The 16987-nt window shown below is 45.3% G+C and overlaps 1 protein-coding gene across 2 annotated transcripts in view; it reads right to left on the bottom strand.

Annotated features, from left to right (window-relative positions):
• EEPD1 (endonuclease/exonuclease/phosphatase family domain containing 1) overlaps positions 1-12755 on the bottom strand; it is a 95229-nt gene extending 82474 nt beyond the window's left edge. The window contains exon 1 of one of the 2 annotated variants that reach the window (XM_005287361.5): positions 11156-12755. In XM_005287361.5, the coding sequence (XP_005287418.1) occupies positions 11156-12015 (860 nt within the window). In that variant the 5' untranslated portion in view covers positions 12016-12755. The remainder of the gene's footprint in view (positions 1-11155) is intronic. The other variant, XM_042860350.2, reaches the window with a different exon arrangement.
• Positions 12756-16987: the final 4232 nt, after the last annotated feature.

Here is a 16987-nt window from a genome sequence, read left to right as displayed (position 1 = left end):
GAGAAGCCACCCAGAACTTTGCAGCATTGAGCTCTATATTCTTCATATAATTCTGCAGCCAAGAATAATTTGCCAGAGCCTCAGCTAGTGCAAGTCAGCACAGCTCCTTAAGAAGACACAGTCCAAGGATCTGGCCAATAACTTCTTGCTGCATTCCCACTAAGATGATACCCAGAGCAGAGTGGATAAAAAGTCTGATTTTTTTATTTAAATTGGATTTTTTTTGATAAAATGCTTTTTGAAGAAAAAAAAATCTATCTAAAGACAGTTTTAATTAAGATACATTATAGCTCACAGATATCTCATCATGGAATAGGGATTATAAATTCTATAGCATGAGACAATGTTAAACGTTCATGTAATGTTTAAGGAAAGTTTTATAAATGAGTTCCAATAGTTCATGGATTAGGGACCCAATTTTATGGGGTTCCAGGGGCTTCTGTATAGATTATTTAGGTTAATCTTTCTATCTATCCAATAGGACTCAGTGCTCAGTCTAGAAGATACCATCAGAGATGCTTAGTTTTGCAGTTCTCAAACTGTGGATTTGTGTCTCCAAAAGTGGAACTATTTGAGCAGCAGATTCCAGAAGTCTTGAGGTCTTTCTGAGTGTAGCCTTCATTGATTTGAGATCTACCATACCATTCTCTCACTAGAAGGGAAAACCTATAATGGCAGCAAGCCATAAAAGAGACCCAGTTTGGAAATAAGAACCATTCAAGAAATATATGTTGGCTGATGATGTTTTAAAGAAAGTCAAACCAGTGAACTGGTGGAAGTCACTTAAGCACTTGGATTCAGAAACTGTTGAAGTGATAATCTCACTTTTAACAGCAGTAACTTCTTCTGCCTGTGTAGAAAGAATATTTTCTGCCTTTGGACTAATTCATTCCAAATTGAGAAATCATTTGGGACCTGAAAAAGCAGGAAAGCTTGTTTTTCTTTTCCAGATTAGGAACAAACAGGAAAATGAAGGTGAAGATGATTGGGTTAGCTGCAGAAGCCAATATTTTAAATTTCTCATGTTGACCTGGCTGAAATAGTCGATTTTAATTATTGTGGGTTTTTTTTAAATATTTCATTTAACTATTTTAGTTAAAAACAATTTTAACAAAAACAAACCTGGTTTTAAAAAACTTGAATGTTGCACTAAATTCAAAAATTCATATGCTTGTTTTGTTAAAATATTATAGGTTTGTTGTTGAAGAAAATAATCCAGAATACATAATGTTGTTGTTTTAGTTAAATAAAACAATTTAAATGTCTGTCTGATGATGTTCTCTTCCTAATAGAGCATGGCAAGAAAATCCTCCAAATATTAATGATTCACCTGTTGAATTGGAGATAGTTCACCTACCAATGACTTCATAAATATCTGCTTCAATTACCTTGGGTAAATGAAATAACCAAACAATCATTCATTTTTTGATATAGCTGTAAAACTAATCTGAAAAGTTTTCAAAATAAATCAGCTTAAAAATGTATAGTGTGTATCTTCTAAAAATGAAACCCACATCTCTGAGTTGTGAAGAATATGTATTAAGGTTATAACAACCAACAAGAATGCACTTTTATATAAAAATCCATGATTAAATCGAGTCTAACTAACTAGTGATTTAAATCATGATTTAAATCCATTTGATTTAAATCAAATCCACCCTGATCCAGAGTGCATTTACATCAACTATGCAAACTTGTATTTGCCTGGGATGAGTAAAATGACACTTGTTATTTCCCCCTCATCATATTAAAAATGCTCCTTTTTACCTAGGAATTATTGTGCCTCCGCTGTTAAATTTCCATGGCAATCTTGCAAAGCTAATTCACAGTTCATGAAAAATAATTCATTTATAAATTGCATATAGAAGAGCCACAGTAACAAAAACACTAACCCAGGAACCTATCCTTGCAACAAAGCCCGTTGCCAACTCTGTCCACATATCTATTCAGGGGACACCATCATAGGACCTAATCACATCAGCCACACTATCAGAGGCTCACTCACCTGCACATCTACCAATATGATATATGCCATCATGTGCCAGCAATGTCCCTCTGCCATGTACATTGGCCAAACTGGACAGTCTTTATGTAAAAAAATAAATGGACACAAATCAGACGTCAAGAATTATAACATTCAAAAACCAGTTGGAGAACACTTCAGTCTCCCTGGCCACTCAATTACACACCTAAAAGTCGCAATATTACAACAACAAAAACTTCAAAAACAGTCTCCAACGAGAGACTGCAGAATTGGAATTAATTTGCAAATTGGACACAATTAAATTAGGCTTGAATAAAGACTGGGAGTGGATGGGCCATTACACAAAGTAAAACTATTTCCCCATGCTTATTTCCCCCCTCCGCCCCCCCCCACAGTTCCTCATATCTCCTTGTCAATTGCTGGAAATGGGCCATTTTCATTGCCACTACAAACCGTTCTTTTTCTCTCCTGCTGATAAAAGCTCACCTTAACTGATCACTCTCCTTATAGTGTGCATGGTAACACCCATTGTTTCATGTTCTCTGTGTTTATCTATAGCTTCCTACTGTATTTTCCACTACACGCATCCAATGAAGTGGGCTGTAGCCCACGAAAGCTTATGCTCAAATAATGTGGTAGTCTCTAAGGTGCCACAAGTATTCCTGTTCTTTTTGCGGATACAGACTAACATGGCTGCTACTTTGAAACCAGTAAAAACAACGCTTTTCTTTCTTAAATTGGTCTTGAAGCTTAGGAAGGCAGGACTTGCTAAAATATTACAAGAGGAATCCCATTTTATTCTTTCACACCTTACACTTCATTAGTTTGGTCAAATTATTTGGGCCATGCTTCTTTCCTGCTCCTTTATTGCAATGCAGTTATTCTTGGTTGTGATCCACCATATTCTTAGCATGATGAAGGAAAATAGAAAGATAAAGACACACCTTGTTACTCAGCAGGTTCAACAACTGTTTATGCAACAAAACAAAAATAACCAACACAAGCACATGGTGTTTCATGGGGCTTTGAAAGATACCTGTTTGCTAACCAGCTACTGCCTGTTATTACTACTGTCAGAAAACTTACAAAGGACTTAAGAAAAACTTATTTGAACCCTTCAGGCGCATGAATTCCCCTCTAGTCTTTCCATCTTTTGGGGGGGGTGAGGGGAAATGGAAAGGGAATGCAAACTGTCAGGCTTTTCCTTCAACCTCCTCTCACAGCTCTCCCTGCAAAAGAATTCAAAGAGTAATAAAACAATTCTCTCTCATATAATTACACTGCCTCCCATACCTGTTAGACAAGGTGTGTGTGGGGAAAAAAAAAAAACAATGAAGAGAACTAAACAGCCCTCCCACCCCCACCCCAAAAAAAAATTGTTCCCAGCTTTTCACATACAGTAAAACCATGTTACAAGCTGTTCCACCAGGAAGACGGATTAAGAGTCTGGGAGACCTGCATGTTTGTTTTCTAAAAAAGAAGGAAGTGACAAACTCTGGTGCTTCTGAAGTCTGGTCTAACTGAAGAGATTCCGTAGCTGTACACATTTCTGTGATTATACAACTTGAATTAATGTTGGTTATATATTTTATGACTAATAAGAGCTGACAATTCCAAAAGATTGATTAAAGTGAGGGATCAAAGCAGACGATCAAACATAGTAATCTGAGATCCAAGTAGACTTCTTCCATCAGAATCAGACATATGCTCCATGGGATTTGAGCCTCAGTCTTGGCACTTTTTTCCTGTTTTTGAGAGTACAAGATTTGGCTTTCAAACCCTGTGTCATCTTAAATTTGTCTAATTACAAAGTATAGCCAAAAAAAAAAGGCCCTTTCAGGGTCACTACTCAGTATTTTGAAGCACAAATGTTCACTTGGAACATTTAGTTTAAAAGACGCTGTTTCCTAAACTAAAAGATTACCAGTGAACCCTCAAGTGAGTGGTTAAATGAGAGGATGCAGTACCAATATATTCTCTGTATCAACGCAAATTATACATGCACATACTTAAATCACACTTCTTGATGCAACTGCAAATTGTACACTCTTTGCACGTAATAAAGGGGTTGAAAAAGTGGTATGCACCAAGGAGCAAATCTAGGGTTACCATTCGTCCGGATTCTGCTGGACATGTCCAGCTTTTTTGAGTTAAAAATAGCGTCCAGGGGGAATTTGTAAATGTCCGGATTTCCCCCCCATGCAGAGCGCGCGCGGCTGACAGGGCAGCCGGCCGGATCATGCCACTCGCATGGGGCTCTGACAGCCAGAGCCCCTCCTTCGCTTCACCCTTCTCTCCCCTGCAACTTGAGACCACTCCCCTCCTCTCACTCCCTCCCCCCTCCCCTGCATTCGCAGATCGCCGGCTGGCCGTTCGCCTCGGGCCTCCGGCAGTCTGGAGCTCCGACCCTTGCTCCTGCTCCCCCTCCCCTGCTGCCCAGCGCGCTGCTCCACAGCACTCTGTTCTGAGCAGCACGGTAAGGGGGCCAGGGGGTCAGAGAAGGGGCAGGGAGGTTCTGGAGGGGGCAGTCAAGTGACAGGGAGCAGGGTTGGATGGGTCGGGAGTTCGGGGGTGGGCTGTCTGGGGGTTGGGGGTGTAAGGTTTTGGGCAGTCAGGGTACAGGTAGGGGGTAGAGTCCTAGGGGGCCAGTTAGGGTAGGGGGTCTCAGGAGGGGGCAGTTAGGGGACAAGGAACAGGGAGGCTTAGGTAGGGGGTGGGGTTCTGGAGGGCAGTTAGGAGCAGGGGTCCCAGGAGGGGGCAGTCAGGGGACAGGGAGCAGAGGGGTTTAGATGGGTCGGGTGTTCTGGGGGGGCAGGCTGTCAGGGGGTGGGGAGTGGTTGGATGGGGTGTGGGAGTCCCTGGTGTCTGTCTGGGGGTGGGGGTGTGAATAAGGGTTGGGGCAGTCAGGGGACAGGTAGGGGGTAGGATCCTAGGGGGCCAGTTAGGATGGGGGGAAAGGTCTCAGGAGGGGGCAGTCAGGGGACGGGTAGGGGATAGGATCCTAAGGGGCCAGTTAGGATGGGGGGAAAGGTCTCAGGAGGGGGCAGTCAGGGGACAAGAAGCAGGGAGGCTTAGGTAGGGGGTGGAGTCCTGGGGGGCAGTTAGGGGCAGGGGTCTCAGGAGGGGGCAGTCAGGGGACGGGTAGGGGATAGGATCCTAAGGGGCCAGTTAGGATGGGGGGAAAGGTCTCAGGAGGGGGCAGTCAGGGGACAAGAAGCAGGGAGGTTTAGGTAGGGGGTGGAGTCCTGGGGGGCGCAGTTAGGGGCAGGGGTCCCAGGAGGGGGCAGTCAGGGGACAAGGAGTGGGGAGGGAGGGTTGGGGGTTCTGAGGGGGGCAGGAAGTGGGAGGGAGTGGAAGGGGCAGGGGTGGGGCTGGGGCAGGACAGGGGCGGGGCTCCTCCCGTCCTCTTTTTTGATTGTTGAAATATGGTAACCCTAAGCAAATCTTAAGCCCAGAGCATACCCGAGTAGCAGGGCCACTCTACTGGGAAGACTGTGGGGTGGAAAATGGAAGGAACTCTCTCCCCTCCTAATCCAGGCCATGAAGCAACCCTGATGCAGCTCTCCAGCTGTTCTGCAAAGACTACTGAAGCCCAATGGCTGAAGTAGGCTCTATATGGTCCATTTTGAGGCACCTACCTTCCAAAAGAGAGAATGGGAGGAGCTATGAAGTGGTGTCCTTCTACAGTCCCTCACCTTCCCCAGCCTACCCATGCTCAACTCGAACCACTCCTGGCATGTTCACAGATAGGGGGTGCCTGTGAAGCTATGCTGTGCATCACACAGGGACTTGTGTGGCCCGCTGGAAATTGTCCTGATCCCCTAGTGATATGTCCACACTGCTGAAGGAGGGTGTGGATTTGGACCTAATGTGAGCATGTACTAGCCCAGGAGTACTCAACATACTGCCTGGGAGCCAAATACAGCCTACAAATCTTAAAATAGATTGTGCTTTTAAAGCACAGCCAGGCAGAGGGGGGTCATGTTGCATTGGAAGGCCCAGGAGACATATTGGTTGATCCAGAACTGAAGTCAAGAGAACTACACATCTGTAAGTAAAGCAAGTCAAGATCTGGCCCACAAGCAATCAGCAGCATACAATAAATACTGAGTTATCAAATGCACCACTGAACTACAAGATTCACCACACTACTGTATCATGATTTTGCAGTAAACCTCAGACCACTCACTGGCCACCTAGAATTTACTGTCACCAGAGTACAGCCAGTGAAGGACCCTTCCATTGCAGAGGCTCCAGTGCAACACTGCATTCTCATGGACAGTATACTGACTTGATGCATACTTGTTCTGAAATACTTCAGAACTGTTCAGCACACCCTGCAATGCCACTAAACCACACAAACTCAACATTGATGCTAAACTGAAGCTATGCTATTTAACGATTGTTGTCAAAGCCAGGGCCATACCAGTGGGGATAACATTTTTTTCCTTATAATAACCATACAGAATACCCTCTCGACTCACCAACCAACATGTCCATTAACTAACTTATTACCTCTCAAAACCAAATTCTGCTACTTTAAATCTTTCAGAGGGGATACAAACTGCTCTAGGGCAGTGGTTCTCAACCTTTTTTCATTTGTGGACCCCTAAAAAATGTCAGACGGAGGTGCGGACCCATTGGAAATCTATTTTCTCTATATATAGCGGAATTCTGTTCAGTCGGTTTTCAGTCCAATACTGGTCTTTCGTAGACCCCTTAGATATGGTCCATGGACCCTGGACAACAGGTTGAGAACCATTGCTCTAAAGTGCCTGCATTTACACTGGGGGACTAAAGGGCAGCTAGGGGGATGGAGATCTGCATTTTGATACAAATAAATCCTGGATTTTTGAACTAGGTCTGCAGAAATGTTGCAAGTTTGGTTAACTTCACTATACATTTGATACTTTAATCCAATTACACTACATGTTCTCCAGCACATCAGCCATGTTAATCTCTTCTAAAATTACTGAACTCTCTCTAGTCCTGGGAATGAAAATATCTGATTCTCAATTTCTGCATGCAATGCTAACAATGGATCCCTTTCATATATGTAACAAAGTGTTTGCGGGGGGTGGGGGGGTGTTACTGTGCTTCCTTGTTTTTGTATCACAGTAATGGGTTTTAAAATAATTTAGTGGTAACAGATCATGCATATGGACTTTGTGCAGCTGATGCTAGAGCAATCAAAGTGCATTCCTTTTGCCGCTATCCTTAAAGAACCTTAGCACCTCTGGACCTGAGCTCGATATTTTTTTCTCATTCTTAAAGAGGGTACTCTCTAGTTTAATGAGGAGTTCTGACCCTTTCTTTCTCTTTCTGTAACCAAAGGACACAGTACTCCCTCTCCCTGTATTACCATTCTTCATATATAGATTATGCAGGGCCTGAATGGTATTTATATTAACAAAGGGGGGGACCTTCACCCTCTGTCCTCACCTGTTAGAGCAACTGGCTGTCCTACACAGGTAGTAAGCAGATACAGACAGTAATTTGGCCAGGGTTGATAGTTACTGAAATAAGCTGTTTACAGAACTGTGTGATGGCTTGTGTAAAACAATCTGGCAGTCTCAAAGCTACTTTCTGTGGGCTGGTCATCAGAAAAACAGCACCACAGCCAGAGGCAGCCTTAGAAAAGAGGCCTTGATTCCCCACTGCCCTGCACTTTGTGCAGATCTTTACACCTATGCAAAGTGAGTGTAATTCTAACTTAGCAGTGTTTCATACCATTGCACAGCACAGATGTAGAGGACTGTACATGGTGCCAAGCAGTGTAGGACCAGGCCCTCAATAAGCATGAGCAGTTCTGTGGGTGCACAGAGTATTCCGCCCCTTAGACAATATACTGTAACAAGGAAGTGTGTACAAAATGTTCATTTATCTTAATATAGCTGTGCAGAAAATACATTAGCAATCTGTCATTCACAGCATGCATGCATTCCTGCAAGCTAAATGATAAGGCTAAACAGACTGCCTAATCCACTGGACAACAGGTGGAATCAATGCTTGGAAATGTAAGTGACAAATGTGATCTGCTCACTTTACATTCTGAGCTACTTAAACATTCACCTTTGTGCCTCATTGATGCCATTGGACTCAACAAGTGCTGATAAGCCCTCTGTGTTGTATTCATGACTGAGCAAGCAAGAGTTGAATTTCCACAGCTGATTATTATCGGAAGATAATCTAACTGGGCAAGGATTAGTCTGCTGGGCACTTTATCACTTTCCAACAAGTACATGACTGGAGATGGGAATTTAAACCTTTCCACTAATACATACAGCAGGGCCTGATGCTGAGCTCAATGAAGTCAATTTTACAGCAGCATCACTCCACTGACTTCAATAGCACTAGTATGAGTAAGAGGAGATTCTTTCCCACTTGCTTCTCAAGTGCTGAATGAGCCTATTGCTAGCATCCCCCCCCCCCTTTTTGTTAACCCACATTTACTTCAGTTTCCTGGGAAATGTAGGCTTAGCTATACACTCTAGTCTTTCTCACTTCCTTCCAGACTCTCATTATCCATGCATGTGCTCCTGATTAGAAACCATTCAGACCATACTCTCCGAGAGTAAGTGTGTGTGTGCATGGTTTTGAGTGCATGTTCAACGTAAATGCCTAAACTAGTCTACAAACTGTAAAACTAAGAATTACATTAGCAATAGGCTCAATCAACATTTTGGGGAACATGTTTTCAAAGACAGTCATCTAAATCATATTCATAGAGTAAGTACATATTTTGGCAGGTTTCAGAGTAGCAGCCGTGTTAGTCTGTATCCGCAAGAAGTGGGCTGTAGCCCACGAAAGCTTATGCTCTAATAAATTTGTTAGTCTCTAAGGTGCCACAGGTACTCCTGTTCTTTTTACATATTTTGGGGTATTTGTACAAGTAACTATGTGTGCAAAATATGCACATATGCATATAATTCTCTGTTCTGCATGCATAATTACATGTGCACATTTTGCAAATGCAACCGAATTGCCTGTTTTTAAAAATTTGTGTCTTGATTTTCAGAATTTGCCAAGCACTCACAACTCCCTCTGAATTCACCACTGGCTCTTTGAGCTAGCTCAATGCACAGAAGTTGAGGGCACTCAACACATCACAAGATTAGGTCCTATGTAAATCAAATCACTTTTCTTTCAGTACTGGAATTTAATCATCCTGAGAATTACTTTTAGTTGCATTTGTTTGTTTCCTCAGCCATTTGTGTTCCCTCTGGCCTTCCTTTTGTCCTATTTAGTGAGGTTTTCTGATATCCCTTACTTTTCCACACTATTCCTGGCTGCTTCCGACTTAACAGGTGAAAAAAATCACTCTCCAGTGGAGTTGGAAATGATTGACTGCCACTCTCAGCTAGTAATGGTGATGATTTTTTTTTTAATATAAACAGCAAATAAATTAAGATCACTTATGCTCTTCTCCGACTAAAAAACTGGCTGGTAATTTCAGTTTGTAACAGGAGATTGACCATGGTCAAGGGAAAGCACAGGAAATATGAAATAGCAGAGTGGTCAAGGAATACTAAAAATGTTAGGCTGAAATGGGCAGCAGGACATCCAAACACTCAGAGGTTTATACCATTTCATCACCATATAGCTTTCTTGCTATCAAACCATAGCATGCCTGTAGGAAATAAGTTTCCTGTGTCAAAACACTTGGCTCACCAATGATACGTTGCAATGCAAGAACATTGCAGCACAGCCTTGTCAGCACACTTCTCCTGCCTATTGCCATGGCTTTATTTTATTTTTTTTTAAACAAAACAAGAACCGCAACATAGTGTGACAAAACATACTGTATTTCTAGCTAGCCTGACTTCTGCAATCACATAAACAATTACCATTATTCAACTTGACAGTATAGTTTTGAAAAAAAAAAATAGTGCTAGTAATACTGCAATAGATAATGGCTTGTCAGCACTTCCACTCCCAAAATATCCCATTTTCAGAGGTTTGAGAGTCGTCCAAACAAATCTGTTTCAGGTTAAAACTTGCAAGGGAGCAAAGTTTGGTTTCACAACATTGGACAACAAAATCAGATCAGCTGTTTTTTTAATTGTGGAAGGAGGGGGGAGAGAAAAGTTGTTTTCAGAGTTCTTTTGCAGTTGTATGATGGGAAAATGGCTTCAATTGAAAACAGAGAGTTTAGCAAGCAACTATTTATCATAGAAATGTATATAGATCCTATCATCCAAGCACAAGTTTGTGTGACATTAATGAAACAGTTACAAAATATGGCACAACCTCTTACTCATAAAGAACAGAAGAACTATTTCATGACATTACTAAAGGTCAGTCCAATCTTTGACCAGACAAACAGGTCTTGAACTGTGCCCTTAAGCTCACTAAAACCATGGTTTGGCAGACTGCCTGAGATAGCAGGTTCCAGAGGCATTACTCTCCCCTCTGAAGGCTCCTACCAGTCATAGGGCATTCAGCACCAGACAGACAAAAAGAGATGTAAGCAGATTGCAACCACCTTTACCATGACAATGTCCCAGCACATTTACACCTTGAATCGCACCTGTGAGTAAATAACTACTGCACATCACAGAGCAATGGTGGGTGCCCATAATGGCTTGCTACATGGTACTAGATGAACTGCAGCATTCTACACTGGCTAAAGATCCCAAGCATTTCTGAATGTGCTCTAGATTCATTTGCCTCTGAAGAAGTGAGGTTCTTACCCACGAAAGCTTATGCTCCCAATACTTCTGGTAATCTTAAAGGTGCCACAGGACCCTCTGTTGCTTTTTACAGATTCAGACTAACACGGCTACCCCTCTGATACTAGATTCATTTGGTAAGGGTTGGAAGGTTGGACTATAGGCCTAGGTAGTTAAGTTAAAAATATAATCTGTTATACATTCACACAAAACTTGCTAAAGAAATTTAGATGCCTGGGCTTGTATTGCCATGACAGAGGGAAACAGAGAGTATGCCCATTTGATCTTTCCATAATGCACATTCCCAAAGTATACACTAACCCACTAGGTCCAAAGCATTGAGGGACCACCATCACCACCTCGTAGTTAAGGATGAGCCAAGAAAAATGGGGGTAGTACATAAAACTTTGTGAAGTAATAATGAGGATCAAAGTACACAGCTTTTTGGAAACATAAGGCACCAAACGCCAAGTAACACAATTTCATTTGAGCAGTTTACCTGTTCTCCAGCAGTGTCATGCACACAACCTCTCGCACGCCAGGGTTGTTGGCTTTTTCCACAGAGCAGCTTTGCAGATTCCAGGTAGCCACCCTCAGCACAGGCTTGCCATCTCTCACCCCGCCAAACATCTCCACCGAGGGGCGAGTGGATATAATCTGAGTCGGGCCCCCAGGTGGGAAATCCAAGTCCTCGCTCTGGAGGCTCAGAGAGGTGGGGCTGGGGTGAGGATTGATAGTGAAGCTGAGCCCCCCGTTGGTATTGGTGGAAGGGGGCCGTGACCTCTCGGTGAAAATCTGGTGCCTGATTTTGTCCAGGAAGGAAGAGTTGATGCAGTCCAACTTCACCAGGTCCTCGATGCTTCTGAAGGGCCCGTGCTCCTTGCGGTAGTCCACGATGCCGTGGGCTATCTTCTCCGTGACGCCGCGGATGCTCATGAGCTGGGCCGGCGTGGCCGTGTTGATGTTGAGCCTGGCGGCGGCCAGGTGATGCTGCGCCTCGGGGTTGGGGTCCTTCCTCAGGGAGCTGGGCGAGTGCTGCGCCGAGCTGCCCTTGCTGCTCACGCAGATCTCGAACTTGACCTGCTCCAGCCGGGCGGCCCCGACCCCGCTCACCAGCGCCAGGTCCTCCACTTTCTTGAAGCCCCCGATGTACTCCCGGTACTCCACGATGCTCTGGGCCACGGTGCGGGTGATGCCGGGCAGGGTCATCAGCTCCTCCTCCGTGGCGCTGTTGATGTTCAGCCGCTCCTGGTTGACCAGGATGTGGCTGAAGTTGCACGCCGCGCTGAACTTGCGGCTGTGGCAGAGGTCCGAGGGGTCCCGGGGGATGGAGCGGTGGCAGCCCAGGTTGCCCCCCATGGCCGGCGGCGCGATTCGATCCGAGCCCGCGGTGCGGGGGGCAGCTCTCCTGCCTGCTGCGCGAGCGGGGCGAGCTGCGGGTTCAAGGCAGCGCGGGGCGCCCCTCAGACTGCGACGCTGGGAGCGGACTTGTGCCACTGCCCCGGCTAGTAGGAGCTCTCCCGGCCCAGCCCCGCATCGCCCAGGGGGAGGGGCCTGCAGCCGCTCGGCTCCAGACTAGCGAACTTGGCAGCGGGGCGAGGGTTCAAAGCAGAGGGGAAGTTAAAAATATCCCCGCCCCTTCGCCGCTCCGCACACGCCAGCCGGCAACCTGCCCCTGACCAGCCACTCGGCCCGCCGGGCTGCAGCGTGGCCCCGGCCTGGAGACAGCGAGAGAGAGCCGGGCAGACACTGACAGCGTCCGTAGCAAGCAGCCGAGCCGCTGGGGGTGCCCCCCCCTCCGCTTCCTTCCTCTTCGCGGAGTTTCTTCCCCGCCCCGGGCTGCTTGTTGACTGCGCAGAGCGAGGCAGGGGAAGGAGCCTCCTCTGCTGCCCCCGCCGGGACTTATCCAGCCCCGCATACAACTCGCTCCCTCCCCGCGCGTCCCAGCCCCGGTCACCGCAGAGCAAAGGCCGGTGCGCCTGGCTCTCCCCGCTGCTGACTTCAGGCTCAGACGCCCACCAGCCCCTTGCAACGGCGCTGCTGATCCTGCACCGCCTCTGCCCCTTCGCTTTCCTCCGGGGTTGGCACCAGCGCTTCCCTCCCTCCGCAGGGGAGGAGGCGCCAGCTGCCTTGGCCTCCTCCTGGGCTGATCACATGGGCTCCCTGCCTCCCATGCAGAGCCCAGCCTGCGGCCGCAGCAGCCTTGACGGGAGCGACAGGTAGCTGAGCCGGAGGGGTGGCTGATGAGCGCTTCCCGTCCCTGCTTGGCGTACCCTTTGGATACTGCGGTCTTCAGGTGGTGTTAGGATGACCAGATGTCCTGATTTTATAGGTTTCGGAGTAGCAGCCGTGTTAGTCTGTATCCGCAAAAAGAACAGGAATACTTGTGGCACCTTTGTTAATCTCTAAAGTGCCACAAGTACTTTTGATTTCATAGAGACAGTCCCGATTTTTGGGTCTTTTTTCTTATATAGGCTCCTATTACCCCCCCATCCCCAGTTCCGATTTTTCACACTTGCTCTCTGGTCAGCCTAGGTGGTGTCAGCATAGGGGGGACCAAGCAGCTGCAGGGAGGGGGGAGGTCTAGAGATCTCTCTGTCAGGGCTACGCAGGGCAATTCTCACCCCCGAGGTTCTTTTCCTGGGTTCTTGCTCAAGTGGCTGGCACTTGGTCAGAAACCATGGTGCAGGGGAGAAAGAGAGGGGAGAGAGTCATGACCATACGTAGAGCTTATTGGATAAAGGCGCTGTGTTTTCCGAGTGCTGCCCAGACATGAACGAATGGATCTGACTGCAAACCCGTGCTAACCCGCGGCCGGTGCTTCGTGCCTGGGAAGTTGCAGTTAATCTGCAAGGGCTTTTTGATGGTCGCAGCATTTGGACATCAGCCCTTCTGGGTGCCCTTATTAAAAAGGACTTGTCTCCTGGCACAGATCCGCGCTTAGGCGTGGTGGATGACTGACCCCAGCATGCCTTGGAAATCAGCACAGATTCCAGTGGCTTGGTAAACCTTTAACCTGCGGCGGTATGTCCAAACTTTGCAACACAGGAGAGCCACGGTGGCACCTTTCCATCTTCAGCCATGTATTTGTATTATGAGACCTCACCAAAGTCCAAAGGCATAATCGCAGACCCCATTGTGCTACATGCTGCTCAAACCCTGAAAAAGATTGACTCTGTCCCAAAGAGTTTACAGTCTGTGGCATCACAAGTGGGTGTAAAACTAATTGGAAGGAACAGGGGCAGAAAAATGAGGAAAAGAGCAACATATGTTTAAAGATGCCCGGTATGTGCACAGCTAGATTAAAATAGTATAATACACATACTTAATATGAACATCAGAAGTGACTACTGGCTCTCTATGATACACCTAATAAAATAAAAGGACACAGTCACAATAGCAGTTTGTTTTTGCATCATCTATGGTAGATTAATATAACGTATTTTAGTACACCAAAAATAGAAAGCATTTTGACCAGCTTAAACCTCTCACCAAAGGTGCAGGAAAAGAAGATTTAACATTTGAGGGAAGAGCTGGCTGCACTGGGCCGTTGGGCTTCACTTATGCACCAGTGCTTTAACATTTGCAGGGAGTACTGTATTGTGTATTTTACTTGACCTTATACATTTCTTTCCTGTTTGAATTTACAAGAAATGTAGCAAATTAATAGCTTAGTTTGTCAGTGCAAGAAGTGCTTATTCAAGTGATTAAATGATTCCATCTGCATTGAAAATATAGTGAATTCAATACCATAAGAGCAGCTTCCAATGCACCAGAAGTCACACTGGGCCTAATTCTGCAAAGCACAGATTAGAACAATTTAAAAGAGTGTTCTCTGCACTGCAGTAATACTGGGATAAGAGCGCCAGGAGCTATTACTGTAGTGTAGAAAATTCTCATCTTTGTAATGGTAGATTTCTACGATAGATTGAATAAATGCTAAACAAACTGATTAAAGAAGTAACTAAGCACTGAAATCAATGCGAGTTGTGCCTATGAATCTGTGGGCAGAACTGGGCCCTCTGTATTTAAAAATAAAAAAGACTGTTGATTGGAGCAGGGCCAAGAGGAAAACCCTTGTCACCAACATGAAATTGTTTCTGTTCCATCAGTAACTAGGGAAGATGTTAAGCAGCAATTATTAAACATTTTAAATATGAAAGAGCAGATAATACTCTTTGGTACAAGTTAAAAGAATTGGCTGGAGAGAACTCTGAACCATTAGTGTTGATTTTTAACTAATCTTGGAACAATGGGGAAGTTCCAGAGGATAAGAAGAAAGCTAATATTGTGCCAACATTTCAATGATTTAGGAAACTATAAATTGGCTAGCCCGACAATAATCCTGAGCACAATCATGGAAAGACTGATATGGGGCACAATCGGCCAATAACAAAAAGATAGTGGAATTCAACTTGGGTCTCCCACAGCCTGGGTAAGTGCTCTAACCACTAGGCTAAAAGTTACAAGCGGACTACCACCTTCTAATTTATCTTGAGAAAGGCACCTAAGCCAGGTCAGCCCTAACTCCAGGAAAGGGTTCACAGCTGTGAATCCCAGTGGATTAAGTTCACTTTCTGAATCTAGCCCAAAAAGGTTCAGTGTTGATTTGATCACAGTCCTGTTGGAAGGAATATATTAATTCTATCAAACCTTTGGATGGAAATCATATTTCCTGGTTCCTTGGCAGCATGCCCTAGCTGCTCACCTGGAGAATTGCTGGGCTCCCTGGGATCTCCAGCTCTCCAGAAGCCCACCAGGCTACCCAGCTCCCAGGCTCCCTGGACAGCTGGCTTCCTGAGATTCCCCCACTTCCACCCTGACAGGCAGCCCAGAGAGGAGGACTGCCTGCTCCCTGGTTAACCAGCTCCCCAGTCTGAGAGATTAGGTAGCAGGTGCTGAATTTTTCTCACAACAAGACAAGCACAAGTTCTGAACTTGCCTCATGAAAAGCCAGACTACTTGGAACTCAGCACCAATAGCTGGAATAGAGCTCACATCCTCCAAAAGTACAAGCCCCACCCTCCAACATGAAAGAAAGAAGACTGTTAGCATGGCAATATAGGGTTTATGGGAACCAGTTGAGTAGTGCTGATTACAGTCAGAAGGAGACAGTGGTTCCCTATATATTAGCTGGTCTGCTACAATATTATGGTTATTTTAGGTTACTCTCTGGATGATGTAGAACATTAAGGTGAGCAGACATTCTTAGCAGTTTCCTCCCTCCCCTCCCAAATACTTAAACATAGTGACCTCTTCCTTGTTGCCCTAAGATACTGTCACACTTCGAGGTGCAATCCAGACTGTGTCACCACCTGCCCTGTAATGTTGGGTGCCTGAAATGCCCTGCTGCTGTAGCTCCCAGCCTGGGACCCTCACAGTCAGCTTACAAGCATTCAGGTCAAACCCTGAGTGTCTGTGCTCTAGACAGCCCTGGTTCAGCAGCTCTGGCTTCCATCAGCCTTGGTTACAACCAGCAAGGTGACCCCAGCACACTGCCAGTCCTGAATTTTCCAAAAACCGTGTGCCCGTAAGTGTCCAGCCCTTGCCTGGACCACCCAGAGTAACAATGAGGTCCGTTACTCCTTTAAAGAGACAAAACCACATTACAGCTTACTAACTTTATGGGGTAAATACTCCCTTCCCTTCAAATACAGCACTGAGTTGGTTTACAGTAAAAAATAAAACACATTTATTAAGATAGTCATAGGATTAGGTGGGTTCAAGTATAAGGAATGAAGATAAAATAAATAAAAACAAAGCAAAATATATGTTCTAGTGGCTAAGACTTTGTTCAAGGTAGATTTCTTACCAATCTTTCCTCTTTCCATCCATAGATGACTTTCTCTCAAGTCAGGACCTTCCACAGAAGCTTGGTTTCCCTTGTCTTCCTAGGTGAAAGATCTTTGCCTAAGCAGATTTCTCACCTATACTCAGTTTCCAGAGACTTCAATCCCCACCCTCCCTTAGTTGAAGGATTCCTCTTTCTCAGCTTCCAAGAGCTCTGTTCCCTTGTGTCTGTCTAGTGATGCATGCCAAAGATGGCTTCTGTCTTTGCTTATAGCTTCCAAAGGTCAATGACATCACTTCAAGAAGCAGGATGATCTCATGATGTTTTCCCCCTTCCTGGGGGCTTCCCATCCTCCTGTGTGTAAATTGGGTTTCCATTGTTTTGAATCCACCATGCTTAATTTACATAGGAGACAGGTAAATAGAAGTAATGGTCCCTCCTGTCTGGCAGAGACCTCATTCTCCCTGTGTTTGGACAGAGAATGTAAAGCCTAATGTCAATGAGTATCCATAATTCCTTTATAATGTTAATATTTACATT

This window comes from Chrysemys picta, chromosome 2 (assembly GCF_011386835.1).
Source record: "Chrysemys picta bellii isolate R12L10 chromosome 2, ASM1138683v2, whole genome shotgun sequence".
Classification (NCBI taxonomy): Eukaryota; Metazoa; Chordata; order Testudines; family Emydidae; genus Chrysemys; species Chrysemys picta.
The sequence above is the reverse complement of the archived record's forward strand: the minus strand, read 5'-3'. Positions and strand labels throughout refer to the sequence as shown.